At 46.0% G+C, this 27,737-nt stretch overlaps 1 protein-coding gene across 18 annotated transcripts in view; it reads right to left on the bottom strand.

Annotated features, from left to right (window-relative positions):
- The window catches only part of FBRSL1 (fibrosin like 1), a 559,238-nt gene that overhangs the window by 42,458 nt on the left and 489,043 nt on the right, over positions 1-27,737 (bottom strand). For all 18 annotated transcript variants that reach the window (XM_049804585.1, XM_049804593.1, XM_049804586.1 and 15 more), the window contains one exon: positions 16,706-16,751. In XM_049804585.1, coding sequence (XP_049660542.1) covers positions 16,706-16,751 — 46 coding nt within the window. The remainder of the gene's footprint in view (positions 1-16,705; positions 16,752-27,737) is intronic.

Here is a 27,737-nt window from a genome sequence, read left to right as displayed (position 1 = left end):
TTTTGCCTTTCCACTAGTTTTCTGTTGTAACAAGAAGGGAGATGGTAAGCCCTGTTCAGCTCTCAGATGCAATTGTAGCAAGGACCACAGATGAAGCTGTAGGACCAAGGGCCCTTACACCACAGCAATGCAGGACTGGGACACTGCATTGCAGAAGCTAACAAACCTGTCCGGCTGGGCTATAGTTCACGTAACACCATGCAGCATCCTCATCCCTCTGCCCTGCCTTCTTACTTTCCTGGCCATATCCATTTTGGTTTTCTTGGGTCTCTAACCAAATTGCAACAGCATCTCTTCATCTTACACAGAGCCATGTGCTTGTTCCCAGCGGATGGGAAACAGTACCACTGGTCCATGGCAGGGTTGTGGACCTCACAGTGGGATAATTGTCACATGAAAAACTCAAGCAATAGTGTGTTTGTTAGAGGCTATGCTCATGGCTAATGGAAACGACTGGACTATCACACCCTCCCTTATGATCCCTCCACAAACAGAATTTAGGCCAGGAGGGACAGAGCACCCATTATTTCCTATATAGACACGGGAAGCAAGGAAAATTATCGAATAACCCCTTGCAGACAGTCAGTGTTCCTGTGTTTTCAAAAAACTGCTCCTCAGCCCTTTGTTTCATAGGCAGGCTGGCTCAGAGCTGGGCTGTTCCCACAAACTCCGCACTCGCTCCCCAGAGCTGTCAGGCTGCCGGAGGCTTGGAGTAGCTGTTCTGAATGAGTATGTTTCTTCCCAGTAATTCATTAAAACCAAAGCCAGATTTCCCTTAATGCTAGGTGCTGCACGTTTCTGAAAAGTCCCGGCCTCTTCTAAGACCAAACACAACCAAGAGTGGCAGGAAGGAAGCAAGGATATTCCCCATCATGAAAGGAGGAAAAAGGCACGGAGAGAGCAGTTGGCCTCTGAGACGCCACGCCACATCTCCAGGGACTAAAGCTTTGCTGCATCCACAAGATAAATCCACTTCTCCCCCTCTTCCCACAGCAGCAGAGAACAACTCCCCTGTTACCAACGCTGGATGCTGGTAAAGGTCTCCCTTTTATTCCTCATCTAAGGCATTTCCCACCCCTTCGTTTTATAAATTACCAGAACAGACATTTAAATGTTCAAGAGTAATCTGAACAGAGTATTCATGCCTTGGGCGTTTTTATGCTCTACAAGGAGAGAAACAAAAGGGCCTCATTTAATACCTCCCCACTGCACTCCCTGTTCCTGCTCTTCCCTTGTGAATCTCCAAAGACAAACTCTCAGTGGTTCGAGGTGCCTGTAACACCCCAGCCCTCCCTCTCCCCTTGTAAGAGCAAGATGGGTTTTTAAAGCAAACCTTGCTGGCTGACTGGAACAGGTGGTGGGAATCCTTTAAAGGAGAGAAAAATAATTTGTAACTAATAAAAAGAGAAGAAAATTCTGATTCCCGTGGTTTTATTAAGCACCCATGAGAGTCATTCGGACGGCAGGCACATCTGCTGCTTCTGTGTGCTTCGGTGGCTCCCTCGGTGCCCCAGCACCGGAGCTGCGGGACAGAGAGAATAAAGGGCCTCCATGCACCTGCACCCTCCGCCTCCTGGGATGCCAAGGAGTGGGTGGCTCTGCCTGCTTTATGGGGGTTTTTACAAATGCTGTATCAGTCCCAGAGCCTGATGGGCCAGGCTAGGGGCTGAGCCTGTCTTCTGCCCTGGATTTTGAGATCTAGCTTTACAAAATCAGCAGAAAGCTCTACCTTCTCCAACACACAGAAACCTTCCAATGTTTGAACAAAGTTTTGTGCTAGAACAAAAAGCCAGACGTGCAAAACTCTCCTTGGGACTTTGCTTTTATTCTTCAACAAAACACTCCCCTACAATAACTTTCTAATCCTCAGCCTCGGAGAGAAACATCATAATACGCTGAGGCTAACAATATACCTTAATCTCTTGCCTTACAATTGACATGTCAAGAAGTCTAACTAGCCAAGGACCCCCAGGGCACTGTTGGCAAAAGCTGGGTTTGCTCTGTGGTGCTTTGAGACAGCAGCTCTCCTGGAAGGTAGGGAAAGAACTGCAGCCCTGGGACAGCAGCTTGCTCTCCACCTCCCCTCTCCAGCTGTGCCGTCCGCCTTTCTTCCTCCCTTATTGTCAAAAGTGAAGAAGGGAGAGGTGACAAGCTGGAAAGGCATGGCCAAGGCTCGAGAGCGAGAATTCAAAGCACCCCTGCTGCGCTCCGAAGTGCTGTTATGGCTGCTCCCTGTGTGCAGGGAGTTAGGAGGCAGAGGAATAGATGTGCTTTCTGTACAGACCTCAGGTACTGGTCCTTTTCTGTATTAGTTGGCAAGCACGACGTACAGAAACATCCATGGCTAAGAGCAAATGCTGGAATCCAGGTTTATCTGGATGTGATCTAAGGGACACTTTGCTATGATGTGGCCAATGCAGTTGTTTGTTCAAGAGTTAAAAGGAAGGGATATTTCTTCCTATGGAGGAGGACCAGGAAATTAAACTTGGACTTCACTCAGATGTCCCTCCTTTCTCATATGGGTTTCTTTCCACAAAGAGGGGGTGGCGGTGGGCTTGAATAGTCTCCAAATGTGACTTCCCTTTCCTCCACAAGTAATTTATAGAGAAAAAGGCCTGAAGTCCCTGCAGTCTTCTACAGATATGCCACGTTCTGGAGCTCCGGGCTTCTCCCTGTTTCTTTGTTTCTCCGTATCAATTTAGTCTGTTCACAACTTGCACTGAAGTAATTTCAAGATGCATGTGCCTTACCCTCCCCATGCACAGCAGCCAGTGATTTCTGCATATATGTTTGGTGACATGCTACCTGAACTGTTTTTCAGCTGCCAGTCCCACAGCAGTGCCAGAAAGTCTATTTAGTTTGTAAGTCTACAAAACCTGGCATATGCCTTTACACAATGTGAAGCACCGCTGCAGTATTTACATACCTTCCAAAGAACCACAGAAACATTTATCACTATGTGGTCAAGCTCTACTAGTCACATACCGGCACTGGAATCCTGGAGAAGGACTGTATCACAAACAAGAGCCCACCTCAAGTACCTTTGGGGTATTCAGCATGTTGTGGCTGCACTGAATTAGTTTCTGACCAGAAAAGAGAACACTTTCTTCAATCACTCTGTAGAAATGTTTTCCTTATGGCCAAACTTCAGAAATATTCACCACCCGATATTGAGGTTGGTTTTTCTAAGAGCTAAGGATCATAAAGTAGCCACGTGTTTAAACAAGAGGTCATTATCCACCAGCTCCAGGGTTCAGTGCAAGCTTCTAAGCAAAGAGCAATTTGAAAATAGAGCTGTTAAAGCACTAACAGTAATTTAGAGTAGTTTAAGTTTCTGTTTTACTGATTTTTCTGGCTAAGATTCATAGGGCTATCAAATTAGCATCTGGATATCTTGTTGAGGGGAGTAAAGTCAACAATCTAACAGGCCCATTTTGTTTCTCTTTACGGCTGCAATCGTGTGACTTCATTGATACTCAGACCTGAAGGCAAAGGACACAAGGACAATGCCCTATGACAGGTGCCAAGCCCCTTTTTTGTGTGTCATACAGCACAGTCCAACAGATGAGATTTGATAAAGGGCAATCAGAAGGAACTGTTTCTACTCAAGATGCCATAATATCAAAGGTTTAAGATTAACTTATTGGTTCCCGACACAATTATACAAAGGGAGATTTTTCAAAGGTGCAAAGTCAGCCAGAGATTAAGTGAGGGTTTGGTCCAAACCTTTAAAAGCCTTGTAACCACACAGTTCACCTGCACCATAACCTGGAAGCTTTTCAGGACCAGCAACAGTAGGAAATAACATTTGTTATTTAAATGTATGTGCTCTATTAACTCTTTGCAGAGAAATTTGCTTTACCCAATACCAAACTCCTCAGTCTCTCTAGCTTCACCTACTCAACGTTGGTAAGAAGAGAAGCTTCTTTACGTCCTTCTCTCCTCTCCCTCTGGACAGTACATCATTTTCGGCATGGGTTTGTGCTGCACTCAGTGCTCCACGTCGCCAGACTGGTCAAACCCGCAGATGGAAGGAAAGATGCCTTTCCATCCCTGCCTCTGGAAAGACGCAGATGTGGTAGGAAAAGCCCCGCAAACTGCCCTCGTTCCCTTTGAAACCCGAGGAGAACAGATGAGCAGCACATTTGAAATTAATTACAGCAAAACCCACTGCATTGTTCTCTCCTCCCCTTCCTTTTTCCCCTGACCTCCTCATCGCAGAGCTTTCACTGAAACCTCTGTGGTGTGTATATTTTCCTAAAGTCGCCGGGGCCAAAATGGTACAGCTGAGACATTCACAGAAGTCAAAGAAAGTGCAGAGCCAGGTTAGCGCACAGGGGTACAATAGTTCCTTAAGAGCGAGCGTCTCCCCCGCCGCTGCCCCCCTCCTCCCAAACCTTCCGTCTCTAATGAACCTTTGGTGTCCGTCCACAAAAAACAAACATCAATCAGGCAACAGGCTGTTCCTTTTCCCCTGTTGCTAGTCTGAAATAACAGTCATCCCCCGCTGGGCTGGGAACGCCACTTCCCTCTCCAGCACACATACGGGATAATAAGGGGGAGGCGAAGGAGGGAGGAAAACCCGCTCCGAGGTGCCAGAATACACAGCGAGCCGTGCCTTTCGGAGCCAGAGAAAACTTGGGAACACAACAGCTTTTGATTCCTCCTGCCCCACTGGGCACGTTAATTATTTAATAGTTGGCTTGTGAATTGGTGGTGGTGGTAGGAACAGGGTGGAAGGGAAATCAGGTTTTTCCCCCCTGCCCCCAGTCCCCTCCTCGCGCTGGCAGACTAGCGTGTGTGCGCACACGCGTGTGTCTGCGTGTGCGAGGCTTCAGGCACGCCTGGGAGCCTGCTCTGAGCTGCGTCCTCCCTCCGCCGCTCTCACAAGACCCTCCTTGTTGGCTTGTGACCACAGCGGCTGCAGACAGCATGGGACGGCATCTGGATCAAATGAGTTATGGGGCAAAGAAATGCACCCTGTCTGCTCTCCGTTTGGAGGCTGATATTTTTCACGTATTATACTTGGGGGAGGGGCACTTCGGAGTTTATATTGGATTTCAACAGAGTTGGAAACGGAGCTGCAAATCAAACAGAGATCAGCTTATGATTTGCAACCAGGGCTTTCTAGGTGTCTGAAGCAACACTTTGGAAGGAGCGTGGGGAAAAAGAGAATGTAACTACATCTCATTTGGATGGAGAGGACTCACAGATGTTAGGAATATTTTTGATCAACAGCTTTCCTGGCACTGCTTGTGGTGGAATCCACAACCTTGACGGCTAGCTGAGTAAGAAAGTGCTGGCAAGCTCCTGTCTGCATGCAGGCAATTTGCAATGCTGCCAGTCAATATTTCAGTAAAAACAAAATTGCAGGGATCATATTAAAAGAGGGGAAAAGGGAAAATAAAACAAAACAAAACCCAGCCTTCCCTTTTAAGAGAAACTCTGATATGACCTGATGGGAAAGACCCTCCCAAATCAAAACGCACTCTTTGTTTAAAATTAACACACTGTGATGGGAGTCCTGCCGTGAGCATGCAAAGGCAAGCCCGCCAGCAGCAACAGAAGCAGACGCAGCAAGAAGTGGCTCTACATGGGGACACCTGGGTGGCATGTTTAGTACCGGCCTGCAGGAAATGATGCAGAAAGAGGTTTACAGTTGTGTCCATTTGGTGGAGGAAATGTATGCAGCAGGCACGGGTCTGAGCCAAAAACCTGGACCCAGTCCTCTTTTAACAGTTGGGAGGAGAGGGGAAGGGATAGGAGGAGAGGAGAGCTTCTGTGGCAATATTTTCAAAATCCAGGACTGGATGTAGCCATGCTGGCCTATTCTCAGTTTAAAACAATTCTTGGGGGAGACTGCAAGCGGTGTAGCCCAGGCAGTATTTCTCACTGGACCAGTCTTGAGATGACTAACACAGGCTCTCAGGGGCATCTAAGCTTCTGGTACAGCTCACATCACCATGTGGAGCATTTTGAGAGTGTCTCTGGATTACTCCCACCTGCATGGCTTGCAAAAGGGTGCTCTGCTACTCACAACCACTGGAGTTGGGCCCTTTTCTGCCCTGGCCTCAGGACTAAGCTTGGCTGACTATGCTGCCACTGTCAGTGGGGAGTCCTTAGACGTCTGCTTAAGGCTGCTTTACAGCATGTACTGCTGGAATGACATAAAGGGTCCAGAGACTGGCCTGTAATGTAAAAATATTTCATGCCAAAAGGCACATTATGCTCAGAGAATTTTTCGTTGATCCAATGAAAGGTATAGAATAATCTGCTCCACTTTGGTTATTAAATTGATCAGTACAGAATGTGATGGACAGATTCTAGTCGTTGGTTTCAGGTTTCTAGCTCAGTTTTAAAGACCAGTTCAATAGTAAAAATAATGACAATGTTCATTATTGTATAAACATTCAATGCTCACACTGTAAATTTCTTCTTCCTGCCATTAAGCCTGTATTAAATCAGGTTGTCTCTGCAGAGCTTGCACTGTGAGCGCCTCTCACTGTGCCCAGAGAAGGCCAGCCATGTAGGAAAGCAACTGGCTGGGGACAGCTTAGCTGTTTGGAAGCCAAATCACATAGTACTGAGAAAATTAAAATGTTAGCTGCTTCATCCAACAAGGCTGGCCCTTTTCTGCCACCCTGCTTTGTGGATAGCTTCCCAGGGAGCAGGCTCTGGCTTTGCTTTTGCAGTTTAACATTCATGAGTCAATGCAGTTTGAGGGGGGTTTGCAAACTCTGATGTGATCTTTGGCGATGCTGCCTAGTCCTACACTTCCCACAAGGACAAGGACTCATGGGCCTGGAGGGACAAACTCCTCTTCCACAGGTTTCATGCTGTGAGACAGTGAGCATTCAGGAGACAGATCTCTCTCAAAACTGGATCATCAATAAATATGGAAATACAGAACAAACTAAGCAGACACCAGCAGCAGATGCAGGTTCATAGACGTCTGCTTATTACCAAACCTCACTCCAGCTGAGACTTAAATAGCCTCCTTTATGCAAAATGGGAGAGTGAGCGGAATTGAAGGAAACTGGCAATTACACAATTTTATTTCCCTCCTAGCCCATTCGCTTTTCATCAGGTGGCTCTGTGCTTGCATACGAAAGGCGCTTGTGAGCGCTAAGTTAAGCACAAAGCCATCTTGATACTTTCCTTTCACTGGGAGGAAGTCTCTGTGTGCTTTTCTAGATGCAGTGGAAAAGCACAGGGAACGCATTATTTTATGTTATTTTGAAAGCACCAGCAGAACCTGAGAAACAGGGACTTCCAGGCGGCATCGTCCCTCTTTTCCAAGGCTGCAACCTCTCCCGAACACGACAGTGCTCAGAAACAGATGCTGGGGTCTAAGTTTAACCCCACACCAGGATTTACCCGCATAGATCCATCTGCAGTCTTCTCCTTCCTCACCTTTTAAAGCAAACAAACTCCTCCTTCCTAAAATCTCCACCCAAACTCTAGTGGGTTGACTGGCGAGGAACCCACCATCTCACAGTGCTAGGTGATGTATTTGGGTGCAATCAGGCTTTCCCAGCTTTGCTGCTCACCTTGCTGATAACTTTTAAGAATATATCTCCAACAGGGCAAAAAGTTAGCGTCCATTTCACTGGAGAGAGATCTGGAAGTCTGACTATTCCCTTATGGGTAAGCCTTAAAGAATTTATTAGTGATGAAACCAATATGTTTCTTCAGAAACTTAATAGGGTTCCATAAAAATTACTTCAATAACTTTTAAAATTTAATGGCGAACGAGAACCTTTCCAAAGGCTTTTTGAACTGTCCGACAGAATCCCAGAGCGGGGATATAATTCTGCAATAAATTTTGCAGGACGATTAAAAAAAAAAAAATATAGAAAGCTTTTAATTTCCTATTACCTCCTGTAAGACTTTGCCATCAATTTAAAGCAAATAAATGAACTAAAAGCACTGCAGTCACTTTTCTGTCCCAGCTATTTACAAGAAAATATTTACTGTTTGGAAAAAACCCCAACAAACAAGAACAAGTATCCTTTTCAGAAACACAAACGCGCAAACACAAACACTATGCCAAGTCCTGCTCTCTTATACATTGGTGTAAACCCAAATAAATCCAGTGAAGTCAATGGAGTCAGTATGGCTTTACCTGGCTGAACCTAGCCCAGGAGCTGGGGCCAAGCACAGAGAGCAGCAGAGATGGAAGGAAAGCCTCACGCTGCGAGTCCCCGGGCAGCTCGGCCGCAACATTAACAGGCTCCACGGGGAACTGTGTTCAGCCCTTGTTAGCAGGAAGGATGGTCAGTGAAGCAAGGAGGTGAGAGAAGTGGCGAGCACATGCGTGCATGGCTCGCGCAGTTATTAAAGGAGAAAATGGCAGGAACCCTGTGGGCTGAAAGCGAGCCCCGAACCTGGCCTCCCTCCTCCCCTCCCATGGGACAGGACCGGAGAGCTTACAGCAGTGGTTTCAAATGAAGCTAATGGGAAAAAAAACCCAAAACAAAACATCCAAACAACGCCCCCCCCAGCCCTGAAACATAGCATGGACTACCACTGCTCGCCACACAGGCTGATTGGGACTCATCAGCCACGTCCCTGTCCTGGGCAGAAGGCCTTGGTCTCTGGGGGCGGCGGTGGGAGGAGAGGGAGAAGCAGGGGGATGCTGAGAGCATCCTCTTTCCCCAAAGTCTCGGCTGCGGGATGCTGGGGCCTCGCTGGGACTTACAGACCCCGCCAGCGTTGCACACAAAAGAGTAACCAGATCCATTTGCAATTAAACGGCACACCCTGGTCTCATTGATCACTCCCATTGATTGCCCAGAAGGAAACACAAGCCGACCTGGGGTCAGATCCAGCTCCCCCCCTGCCCCAGCCTCCTTACCCCCCACCGCCTTGTCAAATTACTTGTCGATCCTCAGGCTGCCCTGTTTTATGCCGCTGACCTGCACCAAGCGGAGGGTTACCGTGTCTGCGGGAGTCCCTAATGGGCTGTTATACAGCAGAGGAATAGCTGCCCATCGGTAACCTGTCAAACCGCTTCACTGAAACAGAAACACAGAGCACGGGGTGGAGAGCGGCACGGAAAGGAGCATCGGAGAACTTAAAAAAATAGCACAAGCCTAGGCCGGCGCACACCTCCAGCCCAGGCCAAGGGGGGCTGCAGAGGAGGAGGACTCTCCTTCGTGAGGAGCAAGCCTGATCTGCATGGGGACGTGGTGGCCACAGTGTGCTCCGACCTCTACTAGAGGTCCAGACACCCCCTCTCACCCCGCACCGCAGCGCTAGTCCATACGAAGAGGGAGTCAGGTTTACACCCGGTGTTTAATTTTCTCAGGAACTGAAGCTTTACAAAATCTTACATGAATAAAACATGTCTCTGAGGTATTTTAAAAGCAGAAGCGAGAAGACCCGATAGCTTTGTGGGGGTTGCAACTGCTGCTCTTAACATCACGGCCCTACAGCATCCTTCTGGGGCTGGAACAACCTGCACCAGCATCTTGCAATCTGGGACAGCAGCTGGAAGCAGCGCTAAGACTTACTGGCTTGGCTTTTGCTACTCATGAAAACAGATAAGCAAACTATGAACAAGGAGTAAAAAGATGGTATCTTTCAAACATCCCGTAAAAGTCTAGGCAATGTAAACTACTACACGCATTTGGAAGGAATTTTTTTTTTTTTCCTGTCTTTTTTTTTTTTTTTGATTTACAGCTTGATGGTCCTTTTATCTACTTTCACACGAACCAAGAAAAGCTAGAATATGCCTACTCAATCAATACGAGTTTGTGCTGGCCCATTCAGGATATATATTATTTTGCTTTTATAGTTTATTTTAAATAAAAAGTATAATTAAAGAAAATAAACCACCCACTTCATAACATTTATACAACGAAGACTTTATTTATTTTATTTACGTTTTGGTGGGCAAGGCACAGCATGCAGTTAGCTTTCTGTGATACTTAACAAAGCTGCATTTGAAATTTAAAATCTTTAAGGAAATGAACAAATTCTGCAGAGGAAGGGCAGTTGAGCAAAGAGACTTCTTACATTACTCTAGGTAATTGTGCATATATATGTTTCTGCGTGCCTCTCTCTACTCCAAAAACATATCCATGACTTGGATGCTTTAAATCAAAAAGCAATTTCAGTCTGTAATTCTCAAATAAATAATTAAACACATTTTATCTCCTACAGTATTGCTTCTATTCATTCTAATCCCACTGACAGGAATGCAGCAACATACCCCACATCCTTAAAATAACAAAACAAAGCACAAGATACCAACCAGAAGGCCTGGAAATGTTTATAATTCAACTTTTCAACTCTCTTGGCTGCAGCCTGAAGCTACAAAGAAAGCTCTATGCTGGCTCACTTGAAGGAGACAAACCCGGAGATAGCTGTGCAAACCGCACAGCAAATGGTGCAAGCAAAACCTGCCCACTTGCACGAGGCAGCTCTAACTTTGGGAGGCATACAACACTCAATTTGTGTTGAAGTTAATAAATTATCCACTTTTGCAGTCTAACTGAGTTTTACGAACTTAACCAGACAGCGTGGTTAAGGCTAATGGTCTCTCCTACTTGTCCATCATATTTTCACAGACAGCTGCTATGGATAGGGTTGGTTATACCCTGAACTACTAATAAATACATACAACATAGCTAACAGGGGAGGCAAGAGAAGGCTGAGAGCTTTCCAGAGCCTGCAAAATCAGAAAACTGCAAGAAGACTGAAAGACTGCACTTACTACTCTATTTTCTGTGTTTGGTTTTGTTTTGAAATGTGGCTAACTGGCTTAGGTGATTATCTTGGTTGCCCACACTGTTTGAAAATCAAAGTCCTCCTCCTTCTCAGGCCACTGTATAATTATAAATATGCATCTGTAAGAAGGCTAATGTACTCATCTAGGCAGTGACAAAGCAGATAGAACTTTTCAAAAAGAGGATGCTGGGATGTGCTCACATGCTGGATTTAGCAGTAGGGTATCCACTATCACCAACCCCAAGCATTTACAAATCACAAACCATCTTTAAACAAGGTTAAAAACAGTATTTGGGCTTCTTTTTGACTGCCTGCTGGCTTTGAGGAACAGAAGAATCAGGGTTCCAGGCTCTTCTCTGTAGCCAGGAAGACTAAAGTCTTGCTTAAAAAATGCAATTAAAGCTTAGATTTCTGTACAATCCTCTGAGGGCTTGAGTTTCATAAGAAGCACAGAATATTGTAAGGTTGTGATAAAATCACAAGAGCTGCAACATGGGGAGCAGAGCAGCTGCAGAGCATCCTGAGCACTGTATAAATCATAGCAATGTGGTTGCTATCTAAGTAAATGCATTACTTATTTTATTTATTATTACAGATGCTGCTGTGGAAGTTTTTGCATGCCTGTAATTATGGCGGACTCTTGTCCAAAGATTCAGCTGTAAATTATCATCCCTCTCAAGTTCACTGACTGTGCAGGTAACCACACACAAGATGGTGACCTCATCAAAATGTAACCAGAACCTGGGGATAAAACTGAGAACAAGAGCTGGGATGCATCTCCACTTGTCCTGCATCTCAGACCCCTCTGTGGACCCCACGCAAGAAAAAATGGGAAAATTTATGGTATCTCTCCTGACCTCCATTCACGTAAAACACAGCTAATTGCCTGACTGGGTGCTGCGAGACATTTGCTCTGTGTCTATGCAGATCTTCTTGTGATGGAAAGCTCTACATCCCGGCACAGTAAGGTGTAGGCCCTGAAGGAGAGGTGAACTTGATTGCAGGAGATGCTGTCCCAGTCCACGCAGGGAGTCTCTGACCCTGACAACTGGAGAGAGAGGGCCAGGGTGACAGGACCAGAGGCAGAGCAAAGCACGCAAGCAGCACAGCGAGCACAGGAGACACTGGGCTCGATTCCCCTGTCAGCGCTGAGCGACTGTTAAGCTGTGCTGCTGCAAACCTGTGCCAAACATGTTATTTTGAGCAGCTGTGTTCAGGTTGTTTTCTGCTTCACCGGGCACTCACAGGTTCCTCCTGGAGAGCTGACTTGCTGCCCTCCCGTCCTGCCCCTGCCCTGCTGCCCCTCCTTTCCCCTCTCACCCCATCTCACAGTAATAACCATCAGTTTTTAACAGCATGTCCTACACTGGAGGTTTTGTAGTTCCAGCATTTAAAATGATTTAGTGTGACAGTTTAGTGTTGAATTAAAAGAAAAAAAAAAAGAAGAGAAGCAGCAGAGAGAAAAAGGAGAGACAGTCCCCTTAAGGCAACAACATTATGGAGCAGTGATCTCAGAGGAACATGGGTTCTTCTCTGGTTCAGATGTGCTTGTCAGAGCTCAGTGTTGTCTCTGAACAAGAAATCTCTCTTGCTGGCCCAAGGCACAGTTTTGTGGTCAAGAGGACAGCAAATAAAGGGAGGGAACTTCAAAGAACCATAAGCTGCATTAGCCCGCTGGGGCGGGCGGCTGCGGCACATCCCATGGCTGACAATTACGACCTGCACGCCGAGAAAGCTTGCCTCCCTCTCGTCAGAGGGATAAGACACAGCCTGTGAGCTTTAGAGCTTTGAGAATGTGTACAGTTCATGATGAAAGATAGCACTTCAAAGCCCTCTGCCTAGAAACCCAGGGAGAAGTGAGAGCGGAGGGTAAGCAATCTTTTTTTCCTGGGGGGTGCACATGCGGGGGAAGGATAAGACTTATTTTCACTGTCATTTATTATTGCCATGAAAATGAAGCCTTGCACTGTTTATGGAATCTCTCATTAAAAGGATCTCTTGATAAATCGCTTGATAAACATTCATTAATTAAGTCTCTCAGCGCACTTGGCTGACAAGCATTAGTCTTCATTTTGCAGGAGGGGGAAATCGAGGCATGGAGTTCAGTGAGCCCCCAACCAGCCCAGGGCAGAGCTGCATCCCCACCAGTCACTCCGCGCCACCAGACAGATGGATTACACTGCTCCCTCCGTGTTCAGATTTTGATCCAAAGATAGGAGTAACGTACTCGGCTTCAACAAACTTCAAAGCCTTCATCCCCCTGCTGCTGCCCAGTGTCCCCGGGGGCTGCGGGGCAGACGTGGCTGTGCAGGTTTGGCTCCTCCATGGGTGTCTCCACTGATGCCCTGGGGACTCCTGGACACCCCTTTCATCTCACAGGCAGCACCTCCACACCCACAGCCTGCCTGGGGTTACAGACAGAGACACCTTAGCTGCTGCCCAGCCTCTGCTTACTCTGCGATTGAGATTTTCCTCATCAGGGCCCTTGACCAATGCTAAAGCCATTTGGGAAACATCTACTTTAAGACGCCCATCTCACCCTAACCCCACCAGTGGCCCTGGGTTCAAACGCTGAGGACTCAGCAAGTCTCCTGGGCTACAGCTGCAAGGTTATTGTGGTAGAAAAGGCACCACCTCTCCTGCTTTCCTTGGCATACAGCAGGTCTACAGCAAGGAGAGGTAGGAGAAAGCTCAACCACCTCCAGCCAGACCCACTAGGGAAGCCCACTGCAGGAGGGAGCCAGCAGTGAGAATTCAACACCCGAGTCCTTAAAATACAAACTATCCACCCCCCGCCTTAAAAATATCATCGCAGCAGGCAGGTGGAGGTCCTTCCAGTGACTCAGAGGTGAACGTCCCTCTCACCTCCTCAGACCCACAACACATCTGCCCTCCTATCAATCACCGTCACTCACTCTGCCTCATCCACCCACTTGGAGACAAGAGGAATGGATGTGGCTTTTGCCTATGCCTCCTCTGCCCTGCATGGCACTTGCTCTTCAGAAAAAGCAAAGGACTGTCTGGGAGATTCCTGCAAGAAAGGAGCTGCACGAGAGAGCAAACAGACCTTTATTATTTGTTTATTGATTTATTCACCAAGAGGATGTAACACCCAACCCTCAGCAGCAAATGCCCTTGTAACCGTGCCGCAGCGACAAGTTGGCTAAACAAACGCTTTTCTGCGTCAGAAAACAAAGACCTGTCAGCAGAGCAGATCAGGGATTCTGTGCTTTTACTTTTAATTATTATTTCCTTACACGCAGGATTTAATCTCTTTTCCTGGAAGCTCAAAGTGCCCCATTCAGCCTATTTCACAGCTGTGACTACCGAGGTCAGCCCAGGTCAGGACAACTCTCTCTGTCGCATAATAGCGACTGGTCCCCGAAGTGGACATCTACGCCGTGCATCTGTTGTTGCAGATGAACTGGTGTCAAAAGGAGGAGCACCGCTGCCGCCCCGGCCCCGGCAGGGAGGGGGCAAAGACAAACGTTACCCAGAGAGCCCCAGACAAAGGACGCTGCTCCTCAGGCCTTTTGTGGAGCTGTGAAATATGGTCAAAGGTTACGTTTTACAGCTGTTCCAGCTTCAAATAAGCGAAACCTGTCTATCTTAATACTTAATTGCATTGCTCAGCTGCTGATAAACTAGGACGGCATAAAACAAATACGCAGGGCGAAACACATCCCCAGGGAAAGTTTGTGGGAACAGGGGGAGTTGCACCAGACAATGAATCCACTTTATTGTGTTTTAAAAGCCTGGTTACCTTCAATAAAAGTTGCAGCATGGATGCTGCAGATTCGCTAGTTAATATTTCTCCAGAAAGGCCGCAAGTGTTTACAGAAGAAGGGCATAGTGCAAATGCCCACGGGAGAGGACAAGCACATGGTGCGCCACGCGTGTGCCCATCAGGAAACCGTGTTGAGCTAATCCCCTCCCCGCACAGCCACCACGGCTCCAGCCCTGGAGAACACGGCCCTTAAATCAACGCTCTTATCTCACAAAAGGAATTTAAGCGCAATGCTTTGAAAGTCACTTTCTCCCCAGCCATATGGCATCACCGAGCCTGGTCGTGCCGGAGTGGCGTTTATTTGCATGTGCCAAAGACAAATCTGGCTCTTGCGTTGCGGGAGTGATAACAGGGCGAGGGGTAGAATTTAGCGCTGTTTGGGTTTCTGCACAAAATCTCACTGAGGCAATTTTCTCTCACCTCTCAACGCAAGTGCCAAATGCTGAGGTAGCCCCCAGCAGAGCCTGCCCGCGATCACAGCCCATGCCGGTCAGCAAGGCTCCACCAGTCAGAGCCAGGGTAAAAGAGAAGTCCAAGACAAAAATCATGATCCGAACCCAAAGCTGGCAATGCCTACACACACAGCAAACCAAACAGGAACAGGCTTAAGTTACAGGGATATAAACAGCAGTGAACACAAATTTCAAGACAGCAAATTCACAGGCATTCACACATTCAACTTCCTGATAAGGAGGTATTTTGAAAACTCATGTTGCTGAGCTGCTCTGTGATATGAAGGGGTGGGGGATCTCAGGCTTCAGCATGAGGAGGAGCCAACAAAGCTGCTAACACTTCAACATAAGCCTCTCCAGCAGATCTCTGTGCCATGCATTTATGCAGGATGGCAAGATTTTTGTTTTGCTGAGGCAGTGCCGTCTGGGCAATCTGGTTTGCCTTATCAGCGAGCCAAGGCCGAGAGAAGAGAAATGCTCTTCCCCACCGTTTGTTTAAACTTCCCTCCTTCCCCCCAGATAAAGCTGCATACTTTCATAAAAATATCTGCAAATGTAATAACATAATGGGCTTGTCATCCGTTTCCACATTTGGCATTGAAGATCTGCAAAGCTTGGAAAGAAAGAGAATTCCTAATACTTACCGCTGTTAAAGAGCCCAGCTATAAACCGGGCCTGGATCCAGGTGATGGAGCACACAAGCACCAAAACGCCTTTCCATGGCCAGCACCTACTCCTACACAACTGCAAATTATTCCTTTCTTGGCCCTCTTGAAATAATGTGAGAAGGTTACTTCATCACTTCTTATTAATGGGCCTCATCTCCCCTCTTTGGGGTATTTGCATGACACTAGCATTCGTTATTGCTCTGAACTGATTTTATTCTGCAGCTCCATGCTGGGAACGCTGCACAACAGCCACACAACCTGAGCATTCTTTCAGAGCCAAACCACCAGCCTCCTCACACAACAAAGCGGAACCATTCCCAGTGCCATGCTTTCCATCCTGTACCACACTTTGCCCTCTCCAAGGCTGCTTCTTCAGTATTTTTGCCCAGGATCCATCTCAGTGAGATTATCCCTGGGAACACATGAAACTAGAGCAGCCCTGTTTCACGGCTGTACCGAGCGCTCAAAAGAGGGCTTGGTGTATTTAGAGATATGTCACTGTACCTCCCGGGGGAATCTGAAACAGCGCAGTCTCTTAGCAACACCCAGCACGTATCACAGGTAACTCTCAATTAATAGTAATAGTGGGAGCTGCGAGCCACAACCCTGCAACGCGCTGAGCACCTTCCACCTCGTTTTGGAGAACCAAGACGTACAGACACAAATGCTCTGTGTGTAGTGGCAGGAGAGGGGTGTGCAAGCCTTTGTAAGGATAATACAGGTAACAGTGAAACATTGATTTGTTTAAAATAAATGAGGATTTGATTGTATTAGAAGGAAAAGCATATCCCCTAAAGTCTGACTTCTCCTTTGTCGGTAATCCCTCTCTCTAAGACATTTGTTACAAAGCTGACTGGTAGGGAAGAAGTCACACCCCACACTGAGACAATGCAGCTCTAAATTTTAACTTAATCATCACAAGCCTGTAAAGCTGATCTTATGACAATGTGTGTGGCAAAATTAAAGGCGCTCGCAAAACTGATGTCCCGCTATTCACACGATTCGGATTCACAACTCAAATCTCTTGCTCTAAAGTAAAGAAAGCACTTCTCCAGATCACTTACCTTTATTTCCTGCAGGGGAGAACAGCTTCTCAGAGCCTACAGAAGCCTGAAAAAGAAAGAGAAAGAGGGTGAGTAATACTAAAGGAGAATTTAGGAAAGCTTGCTCACAAAAACACAGCTCATAAAACAAGTCGGTTATCTGTAGACCTGCAATTACACATTGCACCTGGAGGGTGCAATGTTGTGCCATTAAAGGATAAGCATGCATCCTAAGAAGATGAAAGCAAAGCGTATACAAGTACTGTCCTGATCTCACCCAACTACATCCTCCTGTCTCGTTTATTTAGGCAGCCATGCAATGCACAGCTATTTTATCCATGATTCCTCATATAAAAACAAAACCAGTGAAACTGCTATCAAGCTGAAGGAAAAAAAAAAACATTTCAAAGCCCCTCTCATTGAAAATAAGCTCGTTTCTTGCTGAACATGCAAAATGTAATTTGTGTATTGAAAACACAAGTTGCAACTGAACACATCTGTATGAAAGAGGGTGTTATTTAATCTTATGCCAAATGATAGATACATGCTGCTATGCACTTAGTTGAGTATGAAATAAAACGACTTCCTCTTGGAAGAAGCCCGTCTCCTTGCAAACTGGGTTGCATTATGCTGTTTGAACTCCACGGCAATGTATCTGTGCTCCTCACAGCTCTGGGAAATAGTTAAAGAAATCCAATTAACCTAAACCTTGTAAACAGCTTCATGATAATCAGGGTCACTGGGTTACAGACAAGATGATAATGACAGACGGGGAAAAAAAGTCCATTCATCGTAAATAAAGCTTTTATGAGTTAATTTGATGGCTTCCTTCCCTCCCCCCACTGGTATCAAACAGTCAACCTATTTCAGCATAAGCTTTTCCTCCTCGCTATCTGATAAAATAGCAAGTAGCCTCTACAGAATCAAAGCTGGTCTAGGAGCAGGGAGCACGATCAACATTACTACCATCTAAAAGATAGCTGAAAATATCAACGTTTTGGCACTGACTGCTGCACGAATAAAATGGGGTGAGGTACAAAGCTGAAGAGCAAAAGATATTGAAAGTGAAAAAAGCCCTTCTCCCCTGGCTCTGCTTTAAAAACAAGGAATTAATTCAACACATGGCTGAACTAAGTTGATTTTCTTTTTTATTTTATTGATTTTATTCTAAGGTGCCTTGGGAGATTTGCATGATAAAAGAGCACTATGAATTGTATTACACTGTTATATATTTTAAATGACGACTCAGAAGGAAAAAAACAAATAGTAAAATGCAGGATCTGCATGAAATATAGTAAGAAGCAAGAAAGAGTGATCTATTAATGTTATTTCTGAGGAAAGTGGCACTGCAAGCACTGAATGTCTGTCTTAATGCAAATGCATAAAAAAGAGAGGGAAAACGACATGAAAAATAGGTTGAGGCTGAGACACATAAGAAAGAAATTCTGAATCATGTCCACGACAAAGCTGCACGTGTAGCTGTGGCATGTATGATCGTTACACAGCTCAGCAAAAGGATCCTAAAATCTTAGGGAAAATCAGTTACCTGCACGATCCCTTCACTGCATGGATTAAAGAGAGGAAGAACCAGGATTAAACAAGGTTTTGCCTAGGCTGGTTTGCAAAGAAAGTGTAACAGCGTCACACAGCAGCAACAACAGTGGTGCATAAAACGTTTGACAGCCAACTCTGAATTTACAACCCATTGTTAAGAGGTTTTTCACTTACAATCAACACAAAGTCACCACGCATGCAGAACACATCTGCAGGCTCTGGGAATTCACCCATACTAACAGCTTACACAAAGCCAGGACCTAGCCTCAGAGCAGAAGCGCTAGGACACGTGGCAGGTGGATAAATAAGTTTCCCCCATTTTATAGGCAATGAAACTTCGGCATGGCTTGCACTAAAGCCCAAGCAGTAAATTGGCAGCTGAGCCGCAGATCCTAAGTGCCGGTTTCTGATGCTGGGGTGCGGGGTGTGCAGCCCATAAGAGGACCCCGTTCCCCGGCAGCCTGCTTGGGAGAGCTGCCCTTCCCCGGGGTGCTGCACAGAGCAAGCCGCCGGCTGCAAGACCCGCTCCGGCAGCAGCAGCCAACCCAGCTGGGGGAAGCTTTATGGTTCGCCTGGTCTGGAAAGTTGGGTCCCGCCGACACCGCTTTATGGCAACGACCAGCTCACTCCCCTCTGCATAATTCAGTACTGAGGATTTAATATAGACTGGCACTGTTTAATCGTGAGCTAAAGATCTCAGCGCTACAGGTCCAGACTATATAAAAACAATGTTTAAGGAAGTCAAGGAAGAAAATTCACTTTTAAGACAAAGTAACACACACAGATTATTGCTCAGTCTTCTGCTATCAATATGTGGCACCGCCTTCAACAATAGAGTCAACATTTACAGAGCAGTGTTTTCAACATCACAGCCACAGTTTACAGACACAAACCTTCACACCTAGAGTTTACAGTAACTTTTGCTCTCACTTCTGGTGATTTCTAGCTCCAGATCTGAGCAGTTTTTGGCATGAGCACCATTCTGAAACAGTGAATGCCTGTGCTATAGGATATTCTGCGAGCTGCTGTAAAGGCAGGAGGGAAGCTGGGGGAGGAAGAGCCTGAATACATCATTCAATTCCATCAGTCACCCTTTAAAGGAAGCATACAATAAAACCTATGTGTCTGAGGGAGCCCACTAATGAGTGAAAAAATCCAGCAAACCAACGCATCTGCTAAAACAAGTCCCCTCCCAAATTTTCTGCTGTTTCAAGCAAATAATTTGCATATGTTTAAGAAGGGATTAAAAAAAAAAAAGAAAAAAAAAGTGGAATTCTTCCCTTGTGAGCAAAACCAGGCGTTTGGAGTTCTTTATGTGGAAGGGTTCAAGCCATCCCAGGAAATCACACTTTTTTGATTACAAAATGAAACTAAAAATTTCCTTTTTTTCCCCTCATTGCCTCCTGCCTGTCTCCAACTGAAGGACCACCCTGGGGACAGGGGCAACTGAGGCAGCTCCATGCACCCCTCAAGTCTTTCACTGCCCCCAAATGCCTTTTTGCTGCTGCATAAAGCAGAGAGACATCCCCAGCCTAAGCTCACAGACAAAAGACACCTCTAGCCTTCCTTGTACATTTGCTGCTCTTCTCCCTCCCCCATGGAGCACCACGGCAGAGCCCAAGACGGGCATATTTTCATAAAAGCTGCTGCTTGCAAGGTCCCACCCTCGCTTCCAATAACGACCTTTGCATTTTAAGCATATCTAACATCTGTGTCCCAAAAGTGAAACACACACAAATGATTTCAGAGAGCAGCACAGTTTCTGAAATTGCTGAAACTTTTAAGACCCAGCACCCTTGTCATGACAGGCTAAGATCTGCACCAAGCCTTGCAGGTCCCCCTTTGCGGTTTATTCAACAAAGTTAGCAATTCTCTGTCCCATTTTGATTTTCTTCTTTTCTACAACAGATCTAAAGGGGAAAATGTCTCCACCCAGTTCTGTGACAGCTTGAAACTAGGCTGAATACACTGCAGAGAAAAACAACACTTCTACCCTTTTCTGCTTTGCAAAGAGCAAGCAGAGGAGTGGTGCTCCAGTCCCTCGTCCTTCCTCCCCTTGAACCCAGCACATACAAACACTGATTCAATTTTCAGCACTAAAAGCTTAGCAAAGGCAGCTTTTTCCTCAAAATGTAAGGTGGTAACCACAAAGGATGTAGCACACCCTCTCCTCCGAAGGTGAACAGTGAGGCATAATGAAGTCCATGCCTCATTCATCCTGGTTCCCACTAACCCAAGGCAGCTGAAAGGTGTAAGAGCTCTTACAGATTAATAATTTAATGATTATATATAACAGAAGAACATCATCTGACAGAGACAGCATTATAAACTATGTCAGGGCTCACAGTAATTACTTTTTTTTTTTTCCTTTCTTTGTAGCCTATAAAATGGCTAACAGGGAATAAAACCGTTCCTTATCACCAACAACAGAGGCTCTGTGGATCTTCACGCAGTCTCCTGGAACACCAAATGCCAGATCCAAGCCTGATACTTCAGGCGCCTGATCACAAGATGTTGGGAAATTGCTAATAAGGCTGCAGTTCTGGTTCACAAGGAGCAAGAGCACGTGGTGTTAGGGACCTGGTATGTATGTTTTGTAGCGGGCAAAAGCCAAGCATTCCCTCCAAATTTGAGTCCAGTATGGTAGGTAGAAGGAAAAGGAGGCAGTAAAGCACAGTTTAAATTTTATTTCTGGATGGCTGCCTATCTTCTAGACAGCCAAGAGCCAGTCTCAAGAGAGACTGTTTTCACACTGTTACTGAACTTAGCACTAAAATGCTCTCAAGAAAACCCTTCTCCAGATTTTCAGACAAGAAGTGCTGGATACGCTTGGGGAAACTTTCAGCATAAAGCACGGACACTACCTGAAAATTTTGGATCAATTTTCATCCCTTTGATCTGTTTCCCCTGCTTTTACCCACCACTCTGATGCCACTTGATCGCTTGTCTAGCAGAGAATTTCAGCACGTGTCAACACTGCTTTACTAGTTTCCAGTTGATTCTGTAAGTCATTCATACCAGACCCTGTCATTCAGTAATACGAGAACAATAACTAAAACAGGAAGGTGTTGTTTGGGTTGTGATTCTTCTATAGGAAATGGAAATTGATACATATGGAAAGGTGCAAGAAGAGCCTAGAAATCACCCCCCCCCCCCCCCCCCCAACTAAAATTCACCCTTAAGACCAAGAAAGCATTCAGCACATTCCAGGATACAGAAGCAATCCACGGGTAACACTGCCTGCATTGTGAGGGGATGCTTCAAGGGGACCTACGGTCTTTGCAAAACCAGGGTTATTTTTGGAGGGAAATCACAGCTCAATTAAGAAGATGAAAGAAAAGTTAGACCTGCAAGTCAGTCATTTCATGCACCATCACAGGAGAAAAAGCTGGAGTAAGAAGTACATGAACTACCTTTTTGTGACACCTTCTAGGAAAATCCAGCATTGTGGTACACGGCTGGCTGGGACAGAGCACAATCGAGCTGTGTAAGGGATTAAGCAAGAGGGAACAGGATACACAGTGGACTTCTACAAATCCACACTGCATTTTGCGATTATCTCCTGACAGCAAAGACATTCACCTGTCCCCTTCCCTCCTAAGACCTTCACACAGAATTTATAGACTGGGCTTTCAAGGGGGCTCAGCAATCAGCAGCTGTCCTTGGGGCACCAACCTGACCGGAGCTACTGGGTATGGAGCATTTCCGAAAATCCATTTAGATACTTGAATGGTGACCCGGTTGTTCTGAAAAATCTGGTTCCAGCTGATGATCAGGATCGTTTATGAAATTCTGGCTGTTAATGTCCAATGCAAATAAGGACTAATAATAGATAATATTCCCTGAGCAAGAATGAATGCCAGACAGATCTCCAGCTTTCTAGGAACAATCCTAAAACTTCAATTGTGCCTTTAGCTACACCATAACACATCACAGTGAAACATGCAGCACAAACACCCTAACAGGCAACTACTTATTGACATAGCAATGCCTTAAATGTCCCAGATACTTTTAGTTAAATCCTGATTCAAGACCATCTCTGGGAGGTACCGATGAGTCTTCCATATCTTGCATGGAAGTTCACTCTACAGAAGGTCCACTAGAAACAAAAACCTTCTTGAACTGTACGTTCATCCAGCAACATACTTGCTTAGGTTCCCACCTTGCATTCATTTAGCACATGCATATTCAGTACTGCTACTGTCCTGGAAAGGGCCTTTGACAGTGCACTCCTCTCTGTCACTTTTTCTTCCAAGAATGCTTATTTCTCTCAGCAGTTTATATAACCACGACGATTTTCTGCAACAGCCCCTTTGAGAAGCTAGCGCAAGTCTGGGAAGAGAGAATTAAATTAGGCCATAGAGAGCCTAGAAGCAGAGATCACTGGTCCCAATTCACCATTGAATTACACTGAATTTACATGACGGCAAAGGGAAAGCAAGGCAGAGTGGATGATGACTGGAAGGCACTGAAAGAAATGCTGTACAGACAGTTTGATTCAGTTAGCACAAGGCAACGAAGAGCCAAGCCCATTGCTTCTCCGCAAGTTCAATGTTACAGTTTGGACCTTCTCTTCTGGCAACACAGTGATAAGCTTAAAATAACACCATTTTGAATCCAGAGCATGTTCCTCATAGTTTTACAACCATTTTGGGATAGATCAAACTAGTTTAGATTAAACAGCAACTGTAATTCTTTAACATATGCTGCTGCGGTCTGTTGGCTTATTGCACAGATGCGCCTCTTACCCGTGACGAAGGGTGACCTAATGCTCCGAAAGCAGCGGGATGCCTGACCTACAGCATGTCTGCTATCAGAGCCCTGGGGCACAGGCTTGCTAACTCCTTTTCCCTCTCTTCTCAAACCACCCCTCCAGCCCCTGGAGAATGGCTATAGCCCAGAGTTTTCCCCTTCCTATCTCCTCCATTAGCCATGCTTTATGATTCATCTTCCTCTGAGCAGTTGCTGTCTCCCAAAGGAAAAGATCAAACTCCCTCTCCTTCCCAGCTCAGCTCCAATAAATAAATAAATACATGCACTGAAAAAAATTTTAGTGAAGGAGGAGAAAAGAGGAAGCTGGGGAGTTCCTGGGCCTCACCAAGGCTGGTCACACAGCTGCAAAAGATCCCTCAGCTGTTTGCAGAGACACTGACCAGAAAAGAAAATTTCCAGCTGTCCCTCATTAAAACCAGCCAAAATACTTGCTTAATGTTATTGTGCCTGTGTGTCCTAATTTAAATTAAGGTGCATTTGGTCCTTATCTCAGTATCCTCCTCCCTCAAACCTCAGCTCCCAAACTGCTACCAAAACCTACCTTGATTTTACACTCCTGGCTATCTTCCATTCTAACCAGCACTGATTTCCCCTTTTCTACATGTCTGTATGCTCCACATCCTGGCTTATTCCCACCAAGCAAGTGGCAGTTATAGCTAGCGGGGAAAAAAAAAGGAGAAAGCAGAATGTGAAGTAGACATTGCTGTTCTTTTTCTCACAGCGGATTGTTTTCACTTCTGCGTTCACGGACACCGCCGTCGGCATCACTTCTGGGTAGTCTGGTCTACAAATGGCATCCAGAGGACAGTCCTCTCCCTGTGTCACTGGATCAGGCTGCACCTCTCACCGTAGGTCAGAGGCAAGCAATGTGTCCATGTTAAGGGCAACTGATATATGCCCCAGTCAGTGAAAAACAATTCTCCGTGATGCACTTATAAAAGGGCTTTGTGCAATCTGTATTGAAATGTATAAAAAATCAGAGATCTCATGCCTTCTCCTGAGAGCCAATCCCCCTCCTGAACAGGCACGCTTTTCAGCCTGGACTTCCACGTTTTAAATTTTTCAATTACCCAGACATTGACTTAGGCAACCACAGAGGTGATTGCCTATTTAGCTTTTGCTACAAACGTAGGGGAAAACCTGCCTATGAGTAGGAAAGGTTGGGAATGCTGTGTAACATGCTACTATAGTAGTTGGTATTATTGTCATTGCAGCTTGAAACTATCTAGCCAGACTATCTATTTGGCTGGGATACGGGTTTTTATTTGCACTAAATCAAACGGAATGGCGAGTGCTCTTTGCAGAACTACCTAAAACTTCTTATAATTCAAAGGCTGCATTGTAGGAAGAGTGATGGGGGAGAGCAGGGACTGTACTGCAAATGACAGGTGGCAGACTGTTGTTTGGTACCTACCAAATTACTCTGCTGCTCCCAGGGCTGCCTTGGCATTTCATTATCCCAACTCTCTCCTGGAAGGATGTGGACATAAATTCACACCTCATGTCCTGGTTTCCGTCAAACTGAGTAAGAGTGCAAATGCTGGCACCAACTGGGAATGCCAAGCAGGGCTTGGCACGCTAGAACAAACTCTCAGCTGTGGTCTTTGCCAGCTACCTGCATTTATCATTGTAATGGCCTGCCAGACAGGACTTGGCAACCAGCGGAGGAGGGCGGGAGGAGGAGGGCCAGGCTCTGCACTGCCAAGCAATTCATTCCTGTAGCTCCTGCCATCACTGTACCAGCAGGGCAACCTTCATTTTATTTTATCTTTTAACCAATTATGTGTCACCCAAATCCCACCTGCAGCCTCCTCCAACACAAATGGCTATAAATCACAGTTCAGAGTCCAAGAGGGTTTTGTAAGACATTTGATTTCATAAAAAGGTCACTGTCTGTCTGAGAATTGCTGCAGTTCAAAAACGTACTGAATAACAACCTGCATTGGCAGCCAGGGAAGGAACTGCTTCCATGGTCTGTTGCAAGTTGTCGGATAACATTAGAACAGTTTGGGAGGCCAACAGTGGCAGAATCATTAGGATTCAGCTGAACCAAAAAGCTGATAAAAATTCAGTGGAATATCTCCTCCTTTCAATTTTTGAAGAAAACATAATCGATTCAACAAAAAAGGGAGAATTGCACGAGCACACTAGAAACATTTGACACAACCTTGAACAGGTAAGCAGAATACATGCCTGTCGTTGCTGCAGCCTGCTCCACTCTGCTTAGGTATTTCAGAGCTTAACACCACGCTTTGCTATTTCTCAGACCACTCAGGACAGTCTGCTGTTCAGGGGAAATGCGATCTTCTCATTTTTAATCCTTATGCTGCATACTTAGTGGACCCTGTGTAACACTTTATGTGAACCACATCACACAGCAAACATTGAGGGACTCTCAAAAATCATTTGACACTGATGCTGTTCTGGATGCCTTTTGTGTCCATCCCTTTTTTGCAGGTGACATGTCCTGCCAGACAGCCCTCTGACAAACCAGTGTCAAATTCTCTGAAAAGGATCAGGCTAATTGCAATAAATACACAAGATACAGAGAAGATTGTGCCGTCCTCCTAGCCTGGACCATGACGTATGACACACGGACATCCCTCCCACAGAAGTTCCCAGTTAGAGATGCAATCCTGATGTGGCCCTTTCCTGGGCTGGGGGTTCAGGGAGCTCATCGGGAAGGCGGCTCTTGACCACTGCTACTGGAACTGCTGTATTACCCGCAGCAACCTCAAAGGAGTGCCTCTGCAGAAGGCTCTTTTGTTGTTGTTGTTTCTAATTCACTGCTCCAAAATATTTCTTGGCTGCATCCCAGGGCTGAAGCCTTATCTGCCCATCCCCCCGGCAGACACACAGCAGCTGTGGAGGCTTATCACGGCTGCCTGTCCACTGAGTTTACAAATTAACACCCTATCGAGGCTGCACGAGGGCTGATTAATCAGAGAGAGGCAGTCTGAGGGCCTTTATCACCGTAAGCGGCTGCTGGGAGAGAAGTCGCAAATCTCTCAGGAGGCCGGAGATGCCTTACAAATGAAAGAGCAGGAGGCCGGAGAGGAGGAGGGCACAGTGGTACGGGAAGCAGATATTTTAGAGATAGTGGTGGTGGAGGTAATGGAGCAGTGGGAGGGGGTGCGCTGCAGGCAAACGCCAGTACATTATGACAGCTGAAAAAAAAAGATAATTAACAGCCTATACCTCATGATTCTAGCTTTCCCTCCCCGGGCTATAATTTAGCCTATTGCTCCTTTGCTCCAGAGGACAATAAACATTTATTATGTTAAACACATAACTGTGCTGCACAAAAGCACCGTTCTTTCCCAGGTCCACTCCTTTCACAGCTGTGCAATCCAGGAGGAGGACAGGGCTTCTGAAGTGGGCTCCCCTTTTATGCGGAAAACGACTCGGTTCGGACACAAAACACATCCCTGGCTTCACACAAAGTTGCAGCATGCTGGGTGCATTCATACTGAATGTGAAGGCAAATCCCAAGAGACCGAGAGCTCTTAGACAGGTCCACTGGCCCACCAGCATCTGATAGCCAGCATAAGGATGTGCCTGGGTGCAGGAGCATCGGCCGTCTGGAGCAGCTCCTGCTGCAACTGCAGAGATTGTGTGGTTCAGGCAGGCTTCACCGCCTAAGAAGTATCTCCCTGTTTTAATTCAGCAGCCTCGCTAAGAGGTTTACTGGGAAATTTTCAATCCCACCAGAATTACATGTAGGAGAGATTCTTATTACAAGATGAATATTACAGTCAGGTGAATTGTACTGGAGCAGCGCTTGCCCTGCCCCCTCTGAGCACTTTGTCCATTGCAATAGCACAGCAATTTAGGAGATTCGCCTGTTTGAGTGGAGCGCGGTTCAAGCACTGCTCTTCCTTTACTTCAGTGCTAGTACCTACTGCAGCCCTCCAGCTTTGTGCTTGCGCCAGGACAATGCAAATTGAAAAGCAAGGGGACTTACACTGAAGAGATTTAAAAAGTAATACATCTTTAAAGGAAACCAAATTGGGCATCTGCCTACATTTGTCAACATTAATTTGTATTTTTAAGTTTTCAAGTTTAATCCTCGCGACCAAGACACAGCTGGATTTTTCCTTTAAAGTGTAATATATATGTCAACTGAGATTCTCATGCAGCAACATGACTCCAGAAGGTAAAACTTTAAGAAAGACATGACCAACGTGAAGACATTCATAAGCAAACCCTGCAACCACCTTCTGCCCGGTCCTTTCTATTAACGCACCAGTAAACAATTCAACAAATAACCTCTGGATAAAAATGTCATTCACTGCAGCTTTACCACCAACAGAGCCGGACTTGTGTGTGATCTTGGGGGAATGTCCATTCCCATTTTGCCCACAGAAACTGCAGAAATACGGAAGAGGACTGCCACAGCCTTACTGAACATCTTCAGGCTAGCTCTTTTCAGACAGCACCGGAAAGCAAAATCAAACAAAAATGAATGATCATCTGCCTTCTCCTCATCTCTTGATCCCATGAGAAAACTATTTCCTGAACCACCCAGATTACGGGTCTATGAACCCTTGCAAATGCCCAAGTTTTAACAATATCCATTAGGTTAATTAGAAATGGGCAAGTAGACTCTGAATATTACTCCGGGAAAGGAACGACAGCTTTTTTATTTGAAAACTCCCTGCTGGGCTCTGTGAAGGAGACAGCTGCGGAAGGTCTTCTCATAGCTCTCCTCTGCGAACAGACACTA

The sequence above is a fragment of the Accipiter gentilis genome, chromosome 7, assembly GCF_929443795.1.
Source record: "Accipiter gentilis chromosome 7, bAccGen1.1, whole genome shotgun sequence".
In the NCBI taxonomy this organism is placed as follows: Eukaryota; Metazoa; Chordata; class Aves; order Accipitriformes; family Accipitridae; genus Astur; species Astur gentilis.
This window is presented reverse-complemented; position numbering and strand designations above follow the sequence as displayed.